We start from the raw sequence: 22,331 nt of genomic DNA on the forward strand, positions 1-22,331 counted from the left end.
AACAATGCAGCGTATTATTCATTCATTGTAAGTGTCCTGAGACCAAGAACTGTTACTCTTCATTTCTACTTTGCCATGAACATTGTAGATGCTCAAATGTGCGGATTAACTATAAGCAGAAATTAGTACAGTAAATAATAAGCATTTGTGAGATATTTTGAATGCCGTAAGTTTTGGGTAGGTTAGATTTTCTCAAAATTGGGCAAAAATTTTTCTAGATCTCAGTTATTAGGGGTTTTAGATGTGAGAAGTTTCTGTAAAGAGCTCTAACCAGAAAATAACAATCTCCTGGTCAAACTTAAAACCTCACTTGGCTGATCTCTAAGTTGGCAGTCTTTACTCCTCTGTCATGATCATTTTGCCAGTTTTCTGATAGGACCTGAGAGAAATGTCACTCCCTTCCTCAATTCTCATTCTAGCTCCACTACTTTCCATTCTCCCCAGCCTATCTCTATACCTTGCTACTGAGTTCAAAAGATAAAAAATAATTCCTCAAAAAGGGATGGGTATCTCTGTTCTATCATATATTCACATGATTAATGGCAATAAACACCATAAAATACTTGTCACCAGTGGTGAAGCATTTATTACGTGTGCAAGGCACTCAACAAACTCCTTCAATTCTGACAACAACCTTTTGAAATACTACCCTTATTGTAAGGATAGTAAAATTTGAAAGAGTTTTTAAAAAAAAAAAATTTTTTTTAACGTTTATTTATTTTTGAGACAGAGACAGAGCATGAACCGGGGAGGGTCAGAGAGAGAATCTGAAACAGAATCTGAAACAGGCTGCAGGCTCTGAGCTGTCAGCACAGAGCCCGACGCGGGGCTCAAACTCATGGACCGTGAAATCACGACCAGAGCCGAAGTCGGCCGCTTAACCGACTGAGCCACCCAGGCGCCCCTGAAAGAGTTAAGTTTCAATACCAAGACCACACTGTAGTATCAGAGCTGCAAGCCAGGACTGAATCCAGGATTATGTGATTCTAAAGCCAGAGATCTGTCACATTTCCTTGTCCACTATGGTGGGGATTTCTACCTACTTTACATTATGACTAAGTGCTTAAAATTGGTTCCCTCATACAATCTTTAAGATGACCCTACGTTAAGTAGGTGTTACAAAAGATGAAGAAACTGATGCTCAAAAAGAACTAATGGGCCCAAGATCACTTGGATATAGGCAACAGAATCAGGATTTAGTAGTCTGGCTACATAATCTATGCCTTCAGCTATGATGTTATAGTCTTATAGTAAAAAGTGAGACAAGTAAATAATTACAAGAGTAGAAGAAATGTTATGACAGACATATGCACAAGAATAGTATAGTGTCCTGAAGGAACAAGGAAGGCTTCCCAAAGGAGTATCTAGATGGCTCCTGAAAGGTAAATACGTGTTAGGAGTTGAAGAAAACCTCACTGCAGAATGGGAAAATATATGTAAAGGCGCTAAGACAGCAAATGAGTACATGGTGCTCTCTAGCTGTAGGGTGTTTGGGGGGGGGGGGGGGTCACACCCTCTCTTCCTTATTAATTTAGACAAGTGGGCAGAGGCCAGATCATAAATATCTTTGTTGGCCATGCTAAGCAAAGTTTGGGTTTTATTGTCAAGGTCTATTTTTCTTTCAGCTTTTCAAAATGCACATTTTTCTTTTGATAAAGAAAAATCTCCTGCCCTCCTCTAATATTTTTATAAACCAGAGTTTTTTCTGTGTAAAGACCTGATTTTCACATTAGGAAGTCCACTTTTTGGGATCCTGGATGAGAGACTAGAGGGCAAAAATCTGTGGGCAAAGAAACAGTTTAGGAGATTATGGCAACAATTTAAGCCAAAGGTAATGAGCTGAAGAATTCAGTGGCAGGAAAGCAAGGGTGGAAAGGAACAAATGGATCAAGAAATGTATTTACACAGTAAATCTGTAAGATTTAGAGACCGACTGGGTATACATAATGAAGGTAAAAAAAAAGTTAAGGATGACTTCCAAATATTTGTAGGAGTCGTATGCCTATAGTGATATACTAACCATGCTAGGCATTATAAAAGGAAAAGCAATTTCTGAGGCTGATGTTTTGGGGCAATAGTAGTACAGTTCAGTTACAGAAATATTTTATTAATATAGAAAAATATCCAAATAAAAATATCAAATTGGCAATTAAAAATAGTTATGAACATAAAGGGAAATGGCAATAGAAATCATGGGCAATATGTAGGGTGAGGAGATGATCAAACACTTTCCTTTCTTGTCCATAACCAAAAGTAACCTATTCTTCCTCAAATTATGCATTATATGTCTTTGCTATGGACTAATTAAAACTTTCATGTTATAGTTTGTATAGCATTTACCTTTCATCACAGTAAGAAAATTTCATATCCAGACTATGACGACTCAGAAAAGTCTTGCTATCTAAAGGAATTTCAATATTTGATGGATGAGGAATGGGTTCACAAATCAGCACCAAGCACGTCATGGGTGGTTTCTTATACCCACACTGAGATTGGTTACTATTGGTATCGTAGACATGAATATGGCCTGTGCAGTGAAGTACCTGTGTACAAAGAAAACAAAGCAATTCTTTAAAAAATATAAAATGCTAGTTAAAAAAAAACCACAGAGATAAATAGCTGAAGTGTGACATGGCAAGTAAGCTTTGATAAAATTTACTGTCATTCATGGATTAACCCTATCTTTGAAATCAATAAATGTTTCCCCTGTGACACCACTCATGACTCAGGCACCTTAAATTACTCTTTAAAATACTCTCTTCATACAAATCTGGGCTGATTTTTCATTCATTTAGTCATAGTGGCAGTTTGATTTATTATTTTTATTATTTCTTGCTTTGATGATTATTTCAACACTGAGCAAAGAAATGAAACAAAAATAAATAGAAAATTAATTTCTATCAAGATTCAAACACTGGGTGGGTTGGAAAAACCAGCTGATTAAATTAGATTGGTATACCAGTATCACAATTCACATAAGTTCATGCCTCAAAATGGCAAATTACTACCATTTGGGATGGTAAATCTGCAAATGCCAATGAACAACTGTATGTTTCCCCTCACAATTCTAATGCTATCTTAAATAGTAGCAGTGTTAAGATGTATGAATTTATCTATAAACCAAGTGCATCACCACTTAGAAATCATTTTTACTTACTTTCCACGTTGCTGACTTTATGTTCATGGTTCTCCCTCGGCTAGTTAGGGTACACTTCATTCTGAGAAAAAAGCTTCGCTGTGTATTCTGCTCTTTACCCTTCTTCACAAGGCCTAATAAAAGCAGGAAATAAAATTTAAAAACATAATTAAATATTTAAATTTGTTTTAGTAAGAGTAGCACCTAGGTACTATTCAATTAAAAGTCTCAGCATAAACAGTGATTCATACTCAAACACATCCAAGGGATTAATATGCTCGAATCAGTAACTGGGGTTCACAGTTCCAGTGATTCCCTGATTGCAAATAACAGTTAGCCATTTGACACTGAAGCCAGTAAAGCTGGCAAAATTACAAAGAAATACAAATGTAGGAATCTGCCTTATTAAGTGTACCCGTTTAATTGCTGTATCCGTGTAATAAGCACACCCCCCCCCAAAAAAGAACTTCAGTGAACTCCTCCAAACCTTTGCTAAATGTGTTAGCTCAATTTATAATAAACACTCCATGTATTTACAGAACTTTTAAAATATCAACTTTCTTTTCAAAGCAGGTAACATTTTTATATATCTGACGTTTCCTTAAATCTTCCTGTAAAGCAGGCATGACGTTATTTCTACTTTGTTATTAGAGGAAAAAACCAAAATATTCAATGACTTTTCAAAGCAAAATTAGAGTGAAATAAATTTAGGTCTATTTATTCCCATTCCAACCCTTATATAACTAAAACATGGTGAAAAGGAAAATAATGAAAAGCACAGAGGTGGGGAAAAAGAACACATGTTCGGGGAATAGATAGATGCTAGTAGATAGATCAGGTTGCTGCAATATAAAGTACTTGCAGAAGCGTAATGAGATAGTTAGAAAGGGAAGATTAGGGCTGTAACTGGAGGGCCTTGGATGCCCTAATTAGGAGTTCAGCTTTAAATATACAACATGGAGCTTCTAAAAAATTCTGAGATGGGAAGCACAGTCAGGAACTTACGGTACATTAATCTAGAAGCAATATATATGATGTATTAGAATTAAAATACAATGATGGTAATCAGGCTGAACAGTTTAAAAGAGAAGTGAAAAGAAGGGTGACAAATGACATATAAAGAACTAGAAAAAACTTGAAAACTGATAGAAATAAGTGGGGAGGAGGGAAATAAAAAAAGGATCTGGAGATTTTAAGGCTAGTAAAAAGGTGTCAAGTAGAAAAGAAATAAGATAGTTTAAATTTAGGCTTACTTAGGTAGAAACACCGGACTCTTCTAGAAGAGTTCTAGCTAGTGGAATTAGGCAAAGGGGCAGTCTTGGTGCTGATATAAGTTATTTGGGTTTAGTCAAATCAGGATTCAATTTGCCCTCCCTCACAGTGTTTGGGAATGGATTTTAAAAAGATGCCACAAGAACCACACTGGTCTCAGTAGTGGTACAGAGCTGTGTTGTGGTTGTGATGCCAACAGAGATCTACTTGTAAATTCTTTGAGGATTTTCAGTCCTTCGTAATCTAAGCTTGAATTGTACTGACCTTTGGAAACCCAAAGCCTTTGAATTGGGACAGGAAGATTAATTTAAAAACCAAGGTACTATCATTTTCCTAATGGGAAAAAAAAAAACATTTTAAAAGAACTAAATTTTCAGACCTCTAAAAATAAATCATATTTTATAATAATTTAGTGAACTCTAAGTCATCATTTTAGAATTTAAATGAAAAAAATAATAGAACTATGTTGTATAAACACACCACTGGTTCTTAGCATAACATTAATATGTGACGCATTGCAGCAAACCCTTTTTCTAAAAGTGAAAAGTGCATATCTGTTTCCCAACAAAACATCAAACATTCATTACATTAGGAATGATTTTCAAAAAGTTCATGTGCTTTAAAAAGCCATTTGTTTAAAAAAAAAACATTTGTTCAAAAACATACATTTAAACTATATTATGTGGAATATATTTGATTTAGAATAAAGCATTAGCATCATTGCCCAATCAAAAAATTTCCTCATATCCATCCATTCATAGCCCAAGGGAAGAACTGAGCATCCAAACTTCAGTGTTTAAACTTCAAAGTCTAAACACTAGAAGTCCTATACTAAACTAATTGACAGCCCACTTAGGTCCCTGTGTGAAGTGTATTTACTCTTCCTTTATACAGAATTCTAAAAATCATATTTGTTTTCCCAAGTTCACAGTGAACACCAAGTATTAAATTAAAGAAAACAGGAGAAGGCTCCTACTGAAAGGGTCAAAAGTAGCCACAGAATGTACTGAGAGTTGTTGAACATGAAAGATCTCCAAAGTACTAATGAGCCCAACTACCTGAGTTTAACCTATACTGTGCCATTTACTAACCAAGTAATCTTGGGTAAGTTTCCAAATAATTCTGTGCCTTAGTTTCCTCAGTAAAATAGAAATAGTAACAGTAACTTCACAGGGTGTTGTGAAGAAAAAAGGCACTAAAGCATATAATATGCAGAGAACAGTGTTCTGGCACAGAGTAATCTCTCAATAGAGGTTAACTATTATCATAAATGAAAGAAGATTGAAAAACATAAAAAATATTCAAAAAGTGCTATGAACTTGAGGCTGTTTAATACAAAAGCAAACAAACTTATACACTTAAATTAGAGAGCTGCAAAGGACAGCTACAGAGCATAATGACAAATTTTCATTGTGGTGACTATAAATTATCAGTATACTTTGTGCCTTAAGAAGGTACAGGTGGAGAGACTAATTAAGCTTTTGTAATTCAAGAGGTATTTTCCAAAATCTTTGAAGACTTATTTTGAACAATTCAATCCTAGGGGCATATGGTGGCTCAGTCAGTTAAGTATCTGACTCTTGATTTTGGCTCATGCCATGATCTCAGGGTTCGTGAGATCAAGCCCCTCATTGGGCTGTGCACTGACAGCATGAAGCCTGCTTGGAATTCTCCCTCTCCGTCTCTCTCTCTGCCCCTCCCCAGCTCATGGTCTGTCTCTCTCAAAATACATAGACATTAAAAAAAAGAAAAGAAAAGAAAAAAAAAAAAACCCTCAAGCCTGAGAGTTAAGAGGTCTTAGTGGGTCTTTTTTGTTGCTGCTAATGTGGGGGCATTCAATAATATAATACTTTATGATCTTACTACATAGTCTCAAATTACTGTGAACATCCTGAAGTCAAATAAACAATTAGGCTTTTAAAAAATCTGGTGAACTTTCTCTTTTCTTTACCCTGGTCCTTGAGAAAGCTTGAACATAAACTGGTACCTCAAGTATAACAACTATCTAAAATCTTATTATTTATTATGACTTCCCCTTGCCTAAAAGTTGTATGTTATAAACTGACTTCTTTGGGTCTTGACTTTTTCATTTTATGTAGTATTATTATCTATATAATTATTTATAGAATTCAGTGAGATTTAAAAATTAAGGTATTTTTATGAAATTTCTAAAAAATACAGTAACAAAGATTTAACAAAGAACAGAATAACATTTTATTAAACATGAAATGATGTTTTGAGCCTTAGGTTAGTACAATAGCAGAATTTTTAAATTAGTAACAGTATTTTATTAGGTAAAACCACCTGCCAGATTAAATCAAACAACAGACTTTTCCTCTTACCATTTCTATGTGTAAGCATTTCTCTCATTTCTTCATGGTCACATGGATGAGTAAAATCAAACACACTGTGTCCAGTTAGTTCAAACTGTAAAAACATTAAAAAAATTAGATCTGTATCATAAAATCAAAAAAAAAATTAGAAGTGCTCTTAATATGTGGGTATTTTACCTGAGTTAATCCCATGTACTTGTTCACATTATCAGAAATGTAGATCATGTCACCATCATCTGTGAGAACCATAACAAAACCATCCAAGGCTTTCAAATAAAAGCAATTCATCTGTGCCTTCATTTCATCTTCAATATCTAAATCACCTAAAAAATGACACAAGAAAAGGAAAATAAATTAAAAGTTATACTTAAATGATAGCAATATTTAGGTAGTTGTATAAAGTTTTCCCCAGATACTTTATTTAAAAACTAAAATTAGACTTGCCAGTTGCTTTTAATGATTATTTTTAAAGTAACATGGCAAGTAAACCATTGAAAAGAAGGGTCATATTATTAAAAGGAAGACTGGTAGCACAGTGGGGCAAAAGAGAAAGAGGGGGGAAAGGCCAGTATCCTAAAAATTCCTTACTGAAGCTTTAAAAGCAGGTAATAAAAATTACATTAAAGGACAGAGAGTATGACCACCTTCTAATTACTTCTAATTTCTAATTTTTAGGCTCATTACGCCCCTGTAAAACGACTCACCAGCATCCAGAAGTTTCCTCACACGCAAATAGCTGATGGTGAGCCTCATAACAGAAGCCTTATCGAGATGCGAGCTCACATTATGGGGAAGTGGCAACTGATGAGCAAGTTCATAGAAAACTTCAGACTCTTTACTTCGCCGAGATCTCGCTGCATCTCTAGACTTTTCTTTTCGACGTTCAGAACTTATCCTATTGAGCAAAAAAAGGAGGACAGAAAAAGAAAATTTATATAAGTTAGCTTGCCTTTGCTTGGATAAAACTAATTTTACATTTTTCTGCTTTCCATAAAACAATGTGAAGATGCCATGTAATTATATAGAGATTGGTCTATTACATGAATGTGTAAAGTAAGAATGTAGGAGACAGATACACAAATTTCTGGATTACTGAAGACATAGGGAACTCTAACAAAGAAGTCCAAGATGGAGCTTTAAACCTGTCTGAAACAGGTATTTCCTTCCTGGCATATCAAATTAGGATATTTTGTTTTAGCCAAAGTCTTAAAAGTAGCCTGTGTATGTGTACCCTCATAGCCATTCAGAAGTAGTTTCAACATAAAGAAAGCACCATTAAGTCTAAAGAAACTAAAGCTGTACATATTAACTTGAAAACAGGAGTTGTTAAGCAGGCAGAACAGTTACAGCTACAAACTGATTTTTGACTTGTTTCTTTGGACTCTGATATTTTCCCAACTTCTTCTACCCTACCACATGAGCAATAGTGACTATAAGCTAAAGAAATCTATATTAGCAGCTGTAAGAAGTTACCATTTTCAGGTTGCTTATTCCCTTAGCAGCCTCTTTAGCAGTCCCTTTTCTTTACTGGCACAAGTACCAAATAAAGGCAGGAGTATAGAAGAAAAAAACAAAGATGTGACACAATACTAAGAATTGAAAGAAACAGGTTAATAAACATTAACAAAGGTGTCAAAACAAGGATGTATCTTTAGGGAACTTTTCCAAGAATAAAGTCAGAAAGATTTTCCTAAGCAGAGACATTCACCTTCCTTTGCTTGACTGTGTAGAAACATCTATTCCTCCTGACCCAGCTGGAGGAGGTAAACAAGGCTAACCCTGGCTCTGTCCTTAGCTTCTTTAAGAGCTGTTGTTTATTAAAAACCTACTATGTGCCAAATGCTACCCCGTACCAGGTGCCTAGTTCTCTCAAAATTTGTAAATAGGGTAAATATTATCCCTTTTTACAGATGAGGTTATACAGTAGGCTAAAAACAGCCATTAGCAGACGGGATTTGAACACAAGGTGTTTTTTTCACTCCAAAGTCTGTTTGCTCTTCCAGTGTTTTATCTTAAGGAAGAATGCTGCTTCTACCTCAAATACTCAGCATGCTCCTATGACTTTCAACCTAATTCTGTTAAGTCAATTATTTATTAAATGTTGAAAATGGCTGTTACCATTTATTAAGCACTTAGCACTATGCTAAGGACTTTGTCAGCATTATGTCACTTAATCCTCCTTACATCCTACGAATGAAGCACATAATTGTATCTACCTCAAATCTCTCCTCCCTCCAAATGATCTGCAAAACTGCAAGGTTCATAGAAGCAACACTCTCAAAAAAACAGGCAGGGTTCTCAGCACATGCTCCCATTATGTTGAGTAACAGTTATATTGTGCAACAGTGATAATCTAGTTTTAACACTTAAATTTTTGTGTGTATCTGACTTTTATACATTAATAAGGAATGTGAATATTTGCTGTTGTTAGTAACTGAACTTTGATACAAATTTTTCAACTCAAGCATCTAGATCAATTTTACTTGAGTATTTTGAGATTTAAGGTAAGCTATTAAAAACTATTACTATTTATAACTAGTGATCTATGTGAATCAAGATTTTCTTAATGACATATAATATTTTTAAGTTTATTTATTTTGGTGGGGGGGGGGGGAACAGAGAGACAGGAAGAGAGAGAATCCCAAGCAGGCTCCACACTGTCAATGTGCAGCCTGACACGGGGCTCGAACTCACGGGCCGTGAGATCATGACCTGAACCAAAATCAAGAGTCAGACGCTTAACCAACTGAGCCACCCAGGCACCCCAATGCTGTATAATTTTTAAAAAACATGAAAATAAATTAGACTCTGAGGCTACCATGAAAATTCAATAATGTCAACAGTCTGCAACTTCATTTTTTATGTGCATTAGAACTGCCTCACTGTTCTCGTTAACTTTTAATGAATGTTTAAATATGAACTTAGAATGTAAAATAATAATAGTTTTCAAAATCTATTTTATACACATACCAGAGTTTCTAGGGGAGAGAGATCCAATATGTCCCTATTGGCTCTAGCATCTAACTTTCCTCCCTTTCCCCTCTGAATTGGCAGGTGAGAGGAAGGGATGATAGTGGAAATCAGATTACTATCTGGTTCAAGTAAAGCCAGCAAAAAAAGTGTGATGACCAATTGACCTGAATATTAGTTCAAATGTCACAATTAGTCCAGGTGATCAGAATTTTATCAACAACTTTCATCAGACTTACTAGGCTTCTTTTGTTAATTACTCAACCAAATTAAAGCTACCAACAAATGACTATCCAAATTTTTACTCCTAAAAAATTTAAATCCTTTTATTACCTGCCATATGCTTTTAAAGGGTATCTGATCTAGCTAACCATGGTGATTACACCTTTAGAAACACTTGTATTGTCCAGAACTCTGAAGACAATATTGTTAAAGATGTGGCAGCTAAATTTATAAGACAAATCCATAAGAAATGTGAGCCTGGATAAAACATTTATAGCATAATATACTTAAGCAGTGAAGACTAGGAGAGTAAGAATTTGAGCATGAGCCACAATTCTGGAAGAAAAATAAGCCTCAATAAAACAAGTAACAGGGTATTTCAAGAGTTGACAAACCTAAATTAGATGAAGGTGATGAAAATCATTGTGTCCTATATTACATAATCTATCTAGACATAAAGCAATCAGGAGACCTATAATAAAGATTTAATATAGGAATTTATAAGATGTTCTTCACACATGTGACTATGGGGGCTCTTAAAACATTTCTTAGCTTAAAGCTATAACCAACAAAGTTCTTATGAGTTTCAGCATCAGCACAGCTCAGCTTCTTGTCTACTCAGAAGAAGGCTCTTTTTATCAGGTCATACCCCACAGAATTAAAGTACTAGCCAAGAAATTATTTTGGGCAAACCACAGCATCTGGGTCCCACAGAGATGAATCCTGTACTATTTATTTACTTACTACTTAGATTGCGAAATAAAAGTTTTTGTAGATCAGAAGAAAATGGGCAGATTTTCTGCATGCAAATGAGGTACTGTATTTCTCTAAATTATCAATTCCATCTTTGTTGTTTTTAATTAAGTACAAATCAAGTAAAGTTCTGCACTGACATGTCTGTATAAAGTGCTATTTCACATCTTAGTAGAAATTAGTTAAGAGTATAGTAAAAAATCTATCTTTTCAATGGTTTGCTTACCATCTCTATGACTGTTTTAGGACTAACATTTGAGGAAAATAGCAAAATAAGTTGATCTTTGTGGTACTGTAGTTTTCACACACTATTTCATCACTATTTAACATACAGCACTGGACAAGAAGCTAACTAAATTATATCTGAAATTATTTTGTATAGAAAATACACTTAGGAAAATGAGCCGCTGTCACTAACCTTCTTGTATACAAAGTTGAATGGCAATAGCCATTTTACAGAGAATGCTTAGTATTTAGATTAACAAGAACACAAAATAATTGCAGATATTTTAATTCATCTCTTTTTGTTGTCTAATTATAAAAGAAAAGCCTATTAACATTCCTGATTATAAATACATGTGACTTTAAGACCTGAAGTTAGAGCCAATCATTCAAAACGTTAAGAACTGATTCATCCTATTTTTCTTTTTTCTTTTTATTTTTTTCTTTTTTAACGTTTACTTATTGTTTGAGAGACAGGGCATGAGCTGGGGAGGGGACAGAGAGGTGGGGCAGTCACAGATTCTGAAGCAGGCTCCAGGCTCCGAGCTGTCAGCACAGAGCTGGATGTGGGGCTCAAACTCATGAGCCACGAGATCATGACCTGAGCTGAAGTCGGATGCTTAACCGACTGAGCCACCTAGGCACCCTGTTTCATCCTATTTCTAATAAAGTTAATGTATACATTTTTTTAAAAAAAGTCTCTCAAATCTATTATTTGCTGCTTTAAAAACTCTTTCTGGCTTTGAAGGTACAAGTTGTTGTTTTCCACTTCTTACGTTGGTATTTCTACAGGACAGAACTTCTGAAGTGAAATTCCATGATCTAAAGGATGTGGCATTTATTTTTTTTTTTTTAATTTTTTTAACGTTTATTTATTTTTGAGACAGAGAGAGACAGAGCATGAACAGGGGAGGGGCACAGAGAGAGGAAGACACAGAATCTGAAACAGGCTCCAGGCTCTGAGCTGTCAGCACAGAGCCCGATGCGGGGCTCAAACCCACGGACCGTGAGATCATGACCTGAGCCGAAGTCAGACGCTTAACCAACCAAGCCACCCAGGCACCCCAAGGATGTGGCATTTAAATGTACCTTTCCAAAAAAGGTCTGTAACTATTTTTGTCTCTGCAAATTCATGAATGTGTTTATCTATTTCTCCACACACTCTGCTGTAATATATGTATTATGGGTCTTTTTTACCTTTTTAATTTTTGTGAAGCTGATAGGTGAAAAATTGTACATCTCACTGTTTTAACTGCCCTGCACTTCTTAAAATCTCAGGCCAGAGGAAATTCCAAGGAAATTTTCATGTTCTTAGTTGGCATTTTGGCCTGCAGCTTTAATCCAAACTCCTATACAAGGTGATTATACTATGTACACAGTGGTACTGTAAACATTTCTCATCAATTAACTTAATTTTTATTATCATCACCATGTTACAAATAAGGAACCTGGTTAAATAACTTACCCAAGTTTATAGAGTTAATAAGTGGCACAGCTTTATTCAAACTCAAGCAGTCTGGCTCTAAAAACTATGCTGTTAACAACAGACTATGCTACCTCTCAGAAATTCAATTCTAATTACTAAGGTAAGTATACATATATCCAGGCATTATAAAGTTCAAAATTTGTCTACACATCTCCCAAGACATAAAGGAGAGGTAGAGGGGTTGGCTCTGGAATTTAGGACTTGACTCTAAGCCATTCAGAAGCACTCATGGGCAGGCTCTTTCCTGGTATCCGCTTATAAATCCAAAATCCTAATTCAAAAGCACCTACAATGGCGATGCTCTGGGCTCCACTGTCCACCAGCTCTTCAAAGCAATACAGCCTTTAGTGGATACTGCCAACACTAAGGGGAGAGAATCAGAGGATAGTAATTCAATCTACCTCATATAATCCCACCAGACTGCACTCAAACATCTCAGCTCACTATTGCTGGTGTTTTATTTGCTCCACATCTGGATCCCCAAAGTAAAACCAATCTGCATACTCACTTCAAAGCTGGCTAAGCATAAGCCAATTGCCAAGATACCTAATCACACAAAGTAACGTAAGAGAAAAAAGACAAAGAAAATCTTCCCCTTCTACCATTTATTGAGCACTTAATGTGTATCAGGCACTATGTTAAACACTTTCATGTATTAGCTCAGTTCATGAAAACAACTCTATAGAGAACCAAAACACAAGATGGGAAGTGGACTTCCTGAACCTCAGAATAACTTCTTTCATTCAAGAAATATTTGTTACATAAATATTTATTGAGCATTTACCATGCACTGTTCAAGTTATAAGGAATATAGTGACAAGCAGGATAGCCTCCCACTTAGCCTACTGTAGAAATAGTTACCTAGTGCTATATTTTCAAATGCTGGTCTAGGTGCATCATAATTATTTAGGGGCATTCAACATTCCAAACTTCTGGGCTCCACCTTCGTAAATTCTGATTCAGTAGATCTGAAGCAGGGCCCAAAATTCTGGGTTTGTAAAACTCCCAAGATGCATATGATATACAGTTAGATCTGGGAACCATTGACTGAACTATTTCACTATTACTGTGCTTTAATTTCACCCAAATATCTACCCAATTATCATTCCACAGTCAGAAATCTCATATTATGCCCTGCTTAAAATCCCATCAAATGTACACAGGACAACATCTATTTTCTAAAGAAACCCTCCCTTAGCTAGTTCCCTGTCCATCTCCTCATCCTCATTATTCCCTATTCCTTTGGTCACACTGCAGTTACTCAAAAACATATTTCATTCCCTTCTCGCTCAGTCTCTCTCAGCCTGAGGTACCCTTCTCAGTATGTGACTTGGCAAATTTATGTGAGAAACTTTTAAGATTCAACCCAGCATTATTTTGTCTCTACTCTGTCTTCCAAAACTGTTCTTCTCCCCTAAATTTCACCACTCTGGTTATTTTGCTACATACACATGACCTTTGAACAGCACAGATCTGAAATGTGTAGATCCACTTATATATGGAATTTTTTTTGATAAATGCAATATAGTACTATAAATGTTATTTTCTCTTTATGATTTTCTTAACACCATTTTCTTTTCCCTAATTTGCTTTATTGTAAGAATACAGTATATAAAACATATATAAAATATGTGTTAATAGTTATCGGTAAGGCTTCCAGTTAACAGTCAAGTTTTGAGGGGAAGGCAATTAGTCACATTTTTGGGGGAGTCAAAAGTAATATATACGTGGATTTTCAAGTGTGCAGGGGGTCAGTACCCCTAACCACCTGCATTGCTGAAGGGTTAACTGTACTTATCTTCCTCTACAATCCTCAAAGCTTCTTGGAGGCAGGAAACTGCCTCATTCATCTTTACCTTTGTATTCTTAGTAGAGATGTGTGTAAGTTCCACTTGGCTTTAGTATTTAGCCCTAATCTATTTGACTTTGACTTCAGCCCATGGAAGGCTGACTACCCCACCCTTCAACATTTGTTTTAGGATCCCTGAATATGTGCTTCATCAGTGCTCCCGTAATCCTACAGGTTATGATCATAATTAAACAGAATAATAATGTTAGTACTATGAACAAAGCATACAATTTGGATTTACCATGATTATATGGATATGCACTTTCAAGTGTAAGTAAGCATTTGGTGGGTATACTAGATGTAAGTTAGAAAAGCTACTGATTTAAAAAAAAAAAAATCACCTAGCAGCATAACAGTGAGTGGCACCAATACTATATCACCAAAGAGAGAGCAAGTGATGCCGCCAGAGAAGAGATCTGGAGGCAAAGGGAGAAGGTAGAGAAACTAGAATACCAATTTATTAAAAAGAGGCTAAAGATTTAAGATTATTTCCCTTATCACTCTAATCTATACTCTAATGTCTTTTACTTTTTATTCCTAAACTGATGTGGTCAGGTAAATGCATGAGTTGTAGTTAATGCTATTAATCAATTAAATCAACACCTTTATAATTATGTCTTCCTGGCATAGCTAGAAACACAAGATTTGACTGTTTTCTAAAATCGTTTTCAAGAAGTGTTGTAATTTTCATCATAAGACATGAAAATTTTTATTAAGTTGATTTCTAATCTTATTGGCTTTTTTTTTTCAAGAGGAGGTTACCCCTAGACAAGCAGATCTATTACTTCGAGTATTCTTACGATTAATAAGATTTGTTGTTCTATTTTCTACCTGGTAATTGCTGCAAAACCCTAATACTTCAAACAGATAATGTTTAAAAATATATATCCTTACTTAATGGAAAAAAAACTGCAAACAGTGACATTTAAAATTAAACATGAATTACATTTTCAGGACAGCTAGTTATTATTTATAACTATTTTCTCCAGGAAAATGTCTTCTAACTTCTAATAAACTTAAAAATGAACCTTTAGGATATTCATGTTAAAGAATATTATTCATTTATTCAACAAGTATTTCTTAGTCATCTCCATTGAGCCATATACTGTTCTCAGCAAGACTGATTAACAAAACAGACCATGTTACTTGTCCCATGGAGCTTACATTCTAGGACAAATAGACCATTATGTTTCTTGTCTTTATTCAGTAGCAGTTAGTAGGTCAATCCCCTGACACATTTGCCCTAGGAAAAATCTTTCCATAAAATCAAATAACAAAAATTTAAGACACAAGACAAAAGTCTACAAAAATTAATCTGTGCTTATAGAAGATGTTACAGTATAGTATTGTGAAGAGGGTATACAACAAAATTTGAATATGAATCCATTTCTCTCTGTGTATAATACCTGTGTACATATGTAAATCAGTATGTATATATGTACACATATACATACAGACATGTAACTTACAAATGCTTAGATAAAACCTGAAAAACACAATATACAGTTAGCAAATTCATAGTTTCAAGATGGCAAGATCACAGAATATTTTGTACTTCAAAATTCATCGGTGAACTGATACTATTATGTACCTGCATTTGTCAGAAAAGTCTGAAAGAAGTAGTCATCTAACGTTTCAATTTGTTTTCCAGAAAGACTAATTAGAAAGGAGTTAAATGTTTCCTTCATTTTGGAAATGAAGCAGGAACGATCATATTTCTTTCAGAGAAACGGAAAGTGGTGACTGAGTAAGCAATATAATTTAATATTTTCAGTCTCTCGTTCTCATCTAATTATTGGCTTTTAAATTTGGCATTTCATAATTAATCTGAAATTATAAAATCAAGTGAAATGGTTTCTAAAGAAAAATACTCAGTATACATACACTTATTTGAGTTTTGAAAGGAACTTAAATTTCTTGGTTTAAGTGTTTACTATCTTACTAGCTTGGCAATATCTTGGAAATATCCACAATTAGGGAAAAGATAGATTATTCTCCTTCCAATAACCTCACAGAAATGCTTAATACTCGATTTTCTAATGCTGCAGTAAAATAAACAGGGAAGAAAGATTTACGGTTTTAAATTCAGGGTACATTCTGAAAAAAAATCTATATCACATCTGAGGTAGCACTAATGTGAAAATGTTCTATTTATACATTAAATAAACTTATTAATTAGCTAACATATTTACATCTGTTGACAATATTACGTACTAAAGTTCTGTCTGTAAAAGGAATATGCTTTTGTTTTTAGATTATTCCTAACTAGTGATTTACATCATCTCTCTCCTGGTTCAGAATTGGTATTGGGCCTCTCAAAAAAGTCTTTGATCCTCTGCTATATATGAAGTACTAGATATATAAAACCAAAAATGTGTATGTGAAGCTATTACTCTAATTTTAGCTTGTATCACAATCAACTGGCAGGATTCTGGAAACAGATTATTGGGCCTTACCCAGGGTTTTTGACCCAGGAGAGCTGGATGGGGCCTGAGAATCTCCATTTGTAACAAGTTAGCAGGTAGGTACCAATGATGCTGCTCTGGAGAATACTTTGAGCCCCTCTACTCTAAGAAAATACTTTATGTGTCTTTCAAAAATTCCCAGAGAAGTAAAAGACTGTTCAACACCCAAAAATGGTTAACTTTTTTTTTTTTTTCAATCTGCCCAAATGCTTTACATGTACAGGAAACATATCCAATCTCTCATATATTAGCATTGCCAAATACTTAGGAACTCAAAAACTACAAAATACACTAAGGACTTAGACTAGATTAGACACTGGTTGATCTGTGATATACATCATCATCAGTAATGGAACTTTCTTCCCAGGTATTTGTGCTTAAATCCCAACCCTGGAAATTCAAATGGTAGACCTGGAATGTGTCTTTCAAAAAACAATCTCTCAGATGATTCTGTTTAGCACTCTGAGCTATTCAAAGTTTGTATTTCATCTATCAGTGCTTGTAAAGTTTAAAAATTCCTGAATCTCATCCCAAAATTATCAAATCCGAATGTCTACAGGTGGGTACCTGGGAATCCTTATATTAAGTAAACACCCAGGTGATTAAGTCACAGAAATTTGAGGACCACCAGCAGGTCTTATAGCAGAGATTTAACAGGTTAGCCAGCAAATTTTGAACAATACGAAAAATTTATTTTTAGCTGCAACTACATATACATACTAGACAACTATGTTTGTCAGGCAGAACACTGCACTCAGTGGGTTGGGCGATGCTGTGTAGAATGAGGCACAATTGCTAGGAATAAGAAGCTAATGAATGGTACAGCTCAGTGACAAGTGAGTAATAAAATACAAGAGCATAATTAGGCTTCAAAGATGACCAATTAAAAAACATAATAACCACAGAATGATTTTTTCAAACCTTTTAAACAATTTTTAAAATTCACCTTTAAATCTCTTTATGAATGTCACAAACATCAAAGGGCTTGAGAATCACTGTCCCTGAGTAACAGCTATGTGTTAATGGCTTTCCCCAAAGCACATCACCTCCTCTATTACTCTTCTCCCTTTACGTTTTAGCCACCTCAGCTTGTAAATGCTTTTGTTTTCTTTATTATATTAATAGAACTGACACTGGAACTTAAAGAAGGTCAATGACACTACATGTGTGTGTGGATGTATGTATTCAGAAGAATGTGCCCTTAATTACTTGCTTAAATATAACAGAAAATATGTAAGTTACAATAAGTACTTAATAAAAAAATTCACATGTATTGAAATAAAGGTGTAGACATAGAAATCACAAGCTGAAGATTTTTATTTAGTTCTAAACCCTGACCATAATGAAGATCCTGGAAACAATGACAAAGAAAAAGCTCTCCTAAGCAAATGTCTTGGTCCTCCACCTACATTAATCAATCCTATCCAATGTTACCCAATAAATTTTCCCAATGAATCCCCTGATCCTGTTTCCTTGTCTATATAAAGGAAGTAACACTATTAGTAAGTGGCAGGGCTCAGATTCCACCGAAGACTGAAGCTCCCATATTTAATATAGCCTATGCCTTTCCACAAATCAGATGCTCAATAATTTTTAAATGGAAAAATTAAAGAAATTTGGGGATGTTTTTACTTAGGAATAGAAATAACCACCTTCAAGTATTTGAAAAGGACGTCACACAGATTCGGTGATTTTTTCAAATGCAGAGAGTAATACATGGGAATTAAAAGATGGCAGGCTTTTGCTCAACAGAGTTAAAACAGTATTGAAGGTAAACTTTATGAATTTTTAAACTGTGTTCCTGTTCTGGTGGCAATGTAAGAAAAAGGGGAAAAATCATATTCTGGATCATCTAAATAATCTCTACATAAGTCTATATTGTTGCTACAAACTTTCTATGTTTGAGGTTGCATTTGTTTATGATCAAATTGGTACCAAATGATCACTAAAAGGAATAGTTACATTTTTTTAAAGTGCACACTCAGACGGTACATCTCAAAGGTTCACAGGGATTGCTTTGATCCAAAAGAGATCTAAACACTGGTCAGTGTCAAGAAATACTGGAACAAAAGAACTTTCTAACATTTAAAGCTGCCAGAAATGAATAGACTGTTTTATGAGAGTGCTTCTGTGTATGTCAAAATTCTCAAGGCAGACTGGCCAAATAAGTAAATACAATTATAGAGGATGCTTCCGTGATGATTGGTATTAATAACAAAACTTAAATCCTGGTCTACATTTTGCAAGAACCCCAAACTTGAAATCACTGTACTAAAAAATAAAAGATGGACTACATAACAGATGCATCAACACCAAAAACTAATTACTCAACTGTGGCCTGAGCCATCAACAACTCAATGCTCTGCTTGACAAATTAGATGCACAAATATCTGCTAAACAAATGAATATACAATAACCTGTTACAGGTCAAGTGGTTAGGTGCTGGAGCAATGGTCCTGGGTTGAAAAAAATTTTTTGAACCACTGAAATAAATCAACTTGCTCACATTACCCAAGAAAAATAGTACTTCCTCGATTCACAGTGAAGGCTTTGACTACTGGTTTAACATATAACCCATTTAATCATTTTAGCTATGTTATCTGCAAAGGCAAGCAATTTCCAACTCTCCTCTGCAAACGGATTAAAAGACATTTAATGATTTCCTGACACCAAAAGAGTATGGAAAAATAGGCTTTCTTAATTTGCCATCCTCTAACAGCCAAATAAAGAGCCTTGTGAATATTTTTTTTTCCTTTACCATTATCACTATGAAGAATGATTACTTTAAAACATGTTTTTGTTTTATTTATTTATTTATTTAGAGAGAGGGAGAGGGAGAGAGAGCATGAGCAGGGGAGAGGCAGAAAGAGGGAGAGAGAGAATCCCAAGCAGGCTCCACATTGTCAGCACAGAGCCCAATGTGAGGCTCAAACTAATGAACAGCGAGATCATGACCTGAGCCAAAACCAGGAGTTAGACGCTTAGCCAACTGAGCCACCCAAACACCCCAGAAAAATTACTTTAAAACAGCACATCTACACACACACACAAATATCTTTATTTAACCTGCAAAGGCCAGGCATTCGTGGAGAAAAAAAACCAATGTAGAGGAAAAGCATCACTAATATTCTACTACTATTACAGGTTTACTAATGGTGTGGCCCAAAAGATACCATCCGTTCTTAGATTGTCCCAAAGAAGGCTTGAATGATTCTAAATATGAGACTTCAAAAGAGTGAAACTCTTCTGAAAAAACATAATTATAATATGAACCTAATAATAGTTTCTAGTTTATTAAGCCCCTACTTTGTGCCAAGAACTCTTGAGTGTTTCACATGAGTTAATATCTTTTTTGGGGCGCCTGGGTGGCGCAGTCGGTTAAGCGTCCGACTTCAGCCAGGTCACGATCTCGCGGTCCGTGAGTTCGAGCCCCGCGTCAGGCTCTGGGCTGATGGCTCGGAGCCTGGAGCCTGTTTCCGATTCTGTGTCTCCCTCTCTCTCTGCCCCTCCCCCGTTCATGCTCTGTCTCTCTCTGTCCCAAAAATAAATAAAAAACGTTAAAAAAAAAAAATATCTTTTTTTATCCTCACAATGATCCTAAAAGGCAAATATTCTTATCCTAATTTATAGATGAAGAAAGTGAGATCTACAGATGTAAAGTAACTTGTACAAGACCACATAGCTAGTAAGTGGCAAAGCAAGCAGCCAGCCTCTAGCACCTAAGTTCTTAGCCATTAGTCATTCTACTTCTTTCTTAAGGAAACTGAAATGAAAACCCTAATCCACAGAAGAGACTCTAAGCTTCCCAAAGTGCACAGCAAGAACAATTATGGTTGGTATCTGTAGAATACGAATTCAGATGATTTGCAACAAAAACCTATAGTCCATTCATTACAATACCAGCAATGACCAAGAGTCCTAGATAAGGAGATAATTAATAATCTACATCAAGACAATGAAATACTATAATAAGACATTTGACTCATGTAATCAGGGAACCCCACCGACATGGTTAAAAATGAATAGTCCACGCAGGGCAAACTGGCATTAATCCAGGAGACAGCTATATGGATACTAGAAGAGCCAGTTTCTTTTCATTTTTTTAAATCACAAACTCTATGAATGCAGGCATGGGAATGCTAGGTACCATCTTTCATACCATACAGATAGCCTGTCAGTGGCAGAACAAGGCCAACATGCATATAGAACAAAGACATATAAACCAAGTAATATTCAAGAGAAAGTCAGAAATTATACTCTGAGGACATCACTTGAGACTCTGGATTTAACTATTCTCTCAACCAAAACTAGACTGTGTAAGCCAATTAACCGCCTAACCCCTTTAAACTAGCTTGAGTTGTATCTTGTCATGTGTAAGCCCATGACTGCCTTACCCCCTTAAACTAGCTTGAGTTATGTCTCTTCACTGCAATAGAAAGCATCCCAATACACTTATAAACTTCAAGTATTTCATACTTGAAGCAAACTTTAATGATGACCAAGTACAAGAAACTGGCACTCTCCAACACTGCTGGAGACTATAAACTGGTCCAAACTTTCTGAAAGTTTAGAGCAGACTTAAGAAACATTTGCTAAAGATGAAACAAGGTAAAGACGCATTCCATACATTTAACTAGCGAATTTCCTGCAGTCATATACATATGCTTCTTTTGGTAAACTTTTTTTACTCAGTGCTCCAATATAGAATTGGCAAGCACTAAGTTTTAACATACCTTAAAATAGGGTACTGATTTACTTTCAAGGCCAAGTATGTATGATATAGCTGTATTTACTAACAAAATTTTTTTGCCTGATTCTAATAGATACTATAAACATTTCTGAAAGAACAAAAAAATAAATTTCAAGATTCAAGGAAGTTCCAAAGTAACACAAGGCATTTCCAAGCATAAGAAAAATTCCTATGAAAATTAAGACATAGAAGAGAGGACAATCATGACTTCCAAAAAACCTTTTAAAAACCTTAAAATCTTCCTCTGCCTTCTCTTCGTTCATTCAAATATTTATTAAGAACTCACTGTGTGTATTCTCTTTTACACCACAAGCTTCCAATTATTCCCATTTGTGATCTTGCCCATTGAAATGTTTCAATTTTATAATTGAAAAAAGGAGAGAGGGTCATTCACAAGATCTCTAAGAACAGAAATATATCAGAACTCTTAAAGACTTAAACTTACTGCCTTTAAATCTTATTTTTCAGTTGGCAAAACAGATTCTCACCAACTATTAGGAAAAGAGAAGCAGCACAGGAAATTGTTACAAATGAGTGAAAATTGCAGTATTAAGTGGCAGACACTTAATTTGCCTAAATATATTGTGACTTTCAAAACAAGTAGGTGAAGAACCACCATAAGTTATGTTCCATCACTAGATTTTTGAACCACTTGCAAAACAATAAATTTTGAAAACCATACCGTGAAATCATCTTTATGTTTAATATTATAAGTAAATTAAATTTTAAAATGAAGAAATACTCCAACAGTTGAGATCACCAGAACTAAATGGTATCATCTTGGAGGTGATTTTCTTATGAAAATAAGTCATTTCAATTATTTTTAAAAATCATTTAAAATAAGTTACCAATTAAGTGTAACTTTATTAACAA

General features: G+C 35.0%; 1 protein-coding gene across 1 annotated transcript in view; it reads right to left on the reverse strand.

The window, feature by feature from the left end:
- Positions 1–22,331, reverse strand: part of HIF1A (hypoxia inducible factor 1 subunit alpha) — a 42,355-nt gene that overhangs the window by 14,325 nt on the left and 5,699 nt on the right. The window contains exons 2-6 of the mRNA XM_049611509.1: positions 7,446–7,636; positions 6,919–7,064; positions 6,751–6,835; positions 3,158–3,270; positions 2,341–2,543 (exon numbers count right to left, since the gene is read on the reverse strand). Coding sequence (XP_049467466.1) covers positions 2,341–2,543; positions 3,158–3,270; positions 6,751–6,835; positions 6,919–7,064; positions 7,446–7,636 — 738 coding nt within the window. The remainder of the gene's footprint in view (positions 1–2,340; positions 2,544–3,157; positions 3,271–6,750; positions 6,836–6,918; positions 7,065–7,445; positions 7,637–22,331) is intronic.

The sequence above is a fragment of the Panthera uncia genome (genome assembly GCF_023721935.1).
Source record: "Panthera uncia isolate 11264 chromosome B3 unlocalized genomic scaffold, Puncia_PCG_1.0 HiC_scaffold_1, whole genome shotgun sequence".
NCBI lineage: Eukaryota > Metazoa > Chordata > Mammalia > Carnivora > Felidae > Panthera > Panthera uncia.